Raw genomic sequence first — 2243 nt, 5'->3', positions numbered from 1 at the left:
ATTTTATGGCGGGGGCATAATAAACGTTATGTAATGTGATGAAAGTTTTGCTAAACCGCATTAAATCACATCCTCATACAATGGTGAACAGCAGGTGACAAATATATCTAAATAAACCTGTAGGATTAGATATCTATAAATATTTTGAAACTATTCAAACATTTTAGAATTGTTTCAATGCATTGCTTATCCTAGATAGCGAATAGCTGAATTATTGTGTTGGTGAAATACTCTCGAAAAAATAATAATGAAAGCAGCTGAACACCTACTTATTGTATCATTCAATGCAAAAAAAAACTCTTTTAAAAAAACAATAAATATTAATATTCTTCTACTCATTACTCAGTGTCTATATAAATGCATATTTCTTAATATAGCCTTTCGACACTTATCTAACACTGCACAAAAGTAAAACCAAAAACCCAGACATCCACTTTTGCCTTCGATCAACATATTTGTTTGAGTCCATTAAGATACAGATATATTTTATTCAATGAATTTTGTATGCTTCATATAACACTGTTACTAGTCAACCACCTGTCAACTGTGTGCTTATCTAACACTGCTTGAAAACTTGCTCAAAACTACTTAAACTTCTACTCCCAAACATTCATCCCTCAAATTAACTTCTGAGATCGTAAAATGACAAATTATATAAAGTTCACTGCAATGGCTAAGTGCGATAAAAGCAAAAGTCTTACAGTAATATAAAATATATAAACTGCTGTACAGAACGACGAAATACTAAGTCAGTATGAAAATACATTTAACCGCAACACTGACAGTATATATGAAACATGCTTGGGTTCACAAAACTGACATTCCGATAGTTTGACAACTTAAAAATCATACAAGAATTTACAACTGAATATACACAATCTACAACACTGTCAATGTTCATCACCTACTTATTATTCTGTTCAGTTAGGAGACGAATTCATCAAAACAAAAGTTATATGTGTGTAATTTAGTTCCAGCACCAACGTTACGTTGTGTTGAATGATAAAACTGTCCATTTTACAAGAAGCATTTCCCTATGTTTCCTTGTCAACATCTGTTGTCTCGTATATATTTGGAATTTCCACCTCCCTGCGTCCAAGCTGTTCATAATTTGCCTCATTGTGTGAAATCTGCGCAATGGTTTGTTCCTTGTTGCACGTTGCTATTTCGTCGTAGGTATTATCTGGAAAATGCACCAAACATATATGATATTAACATGAGCTAATGAGCCGTAAGGTTAAAATATCCTAACACCGTCTGGAGTTGGTTTAAAAGTGGGATNATAATTCCAATGTGGATGTACAAATGCAGTAGCTGTTTACCTTGATTTTGTTTTAGCTCTTTTGCAGTTCTCGACAATGATATATCTGTCATATGAGAAGAACCTGTGGTGTCACCGCGCTTCATCGTGAGACGTCTGACCAGTACAATGATCACGATGACCAGAACCAGTATAACCACTCCGGATCCGACGCCTATTCCGACTGTGGAGTCCCCATTCGTTATAAGTACCGCTATAGCATCAAAAGTAATGGATTTTTACTGCGTATGTCATACATTTTCTCTTAGTTATCATTTTTGTTTCTTGTGCCTCCTTTTCATTTTTCGAATCGGGATGTTTCTTTGATATCATATTCTAGGTTGGAATAAAATCTTTTAAATCCTTTAACACTGAGGAGAACACTTTTAGAAATTGTTTTTAGAGGATAAAGTCACAAATATATTTATTGTAGAGATATCATATGAATATTACCCTTGTTGTCACATTCGTTTCCAGTCCATCCATCTGTGCACCCTGTCGTACAGTCTCCAGTGTCCTTGTCACAACTCACACCTTGACAACTGCCACACGACTTTAAACATTGATTTCCATAAAAACCGGCTTCACACACTACAAGCGCAAGCATACTCAGATGTCATAAAGTATCCTGAATAACTGGTACTGTATATGTTATATTGGTTGATAGGTTTCAGAATAAAAAAGAGGCTATACCAACCTTTTGAACAAAACGGTATGTTGATGTCAAAATCAATGAAGCAATGACAAATTTGATAAAAAGGAAAGATTTAGATGGGCACCCTAGATAACTTCGAGGAGAATACGACCAAGTAATTATGTGCACTTGGATATGATATGTTTTCAAAAATAAATTATGATTGATAGTTTTTTACTGAAGACACTATTAGGTTATCTGTTTATTATAGTAGAGAGTGCTGTGAGCAGTAGTCACTAGGTGGGGTAA

General features: G+C 34.4%; 2 protein-coding genes across 6 annotated transcripts in view; both read right to left on the bottom strand.

The window, feature by feature from the left end:
• Nucleotides 1-2243, bottom strand: part of LOC110460865 — a 53125-nt gene that overhangs the window by 31254 nt on the left and 19628 nt on the right. The window lies entirely within an intron of this gene.
• The window catches only part of LOC110460866 (scavenger receptor class F member 1-like), a 10319-nt gene continuing 8091 nt past the window's right edge, over nucleotides 16-2243 (bottom strand). For both annotated transcript variants that reach the window (XM_021514064.1, XM_021514065.1), the window contains 3 exons: nucleotides 1754-1891; nucleotides 1323-1514; nucleotides 16-1183 (listed from right to left, as the gene is read on the bottom strand). In XM_021514064.1, the coding sequence (XP_021369739.1) occupies nucleotides 1035-1183; nucleotides 1323-1514; nucleotides 1754-1891 (479 nt within the window). In that variant the 3' untranslated portion in view covers nucleotides 16-1034. The remainder of the gene's footprint in view (nucleotides 1184-1322; nucleotides 1515-1753; nucleotides 1892-2243) is intronic.

This window comes from Mizuhopecten yessoensis, unplaced genomic scaffold, assembly GCF_002113885.1.
Source record: "Mizuhopecten yessoensis strain PY_sf001 unplaced genomic scaffold, ASM211388v2 scaffold10501, whole genome shotgun sequence".
NCBI classification, from domain to species: Eukaryota; Metazoa; Mollusca; class Bivalvia; order Pectinida; family Pectinidae; genus Mizuhopecten; species Mizuhopecten yessoensis.
The sequence above is the reverse complement of the archived record's forward strand: the minus strand, read 5'-3'. Positions and strand labels throughout refer to the sequence as shown.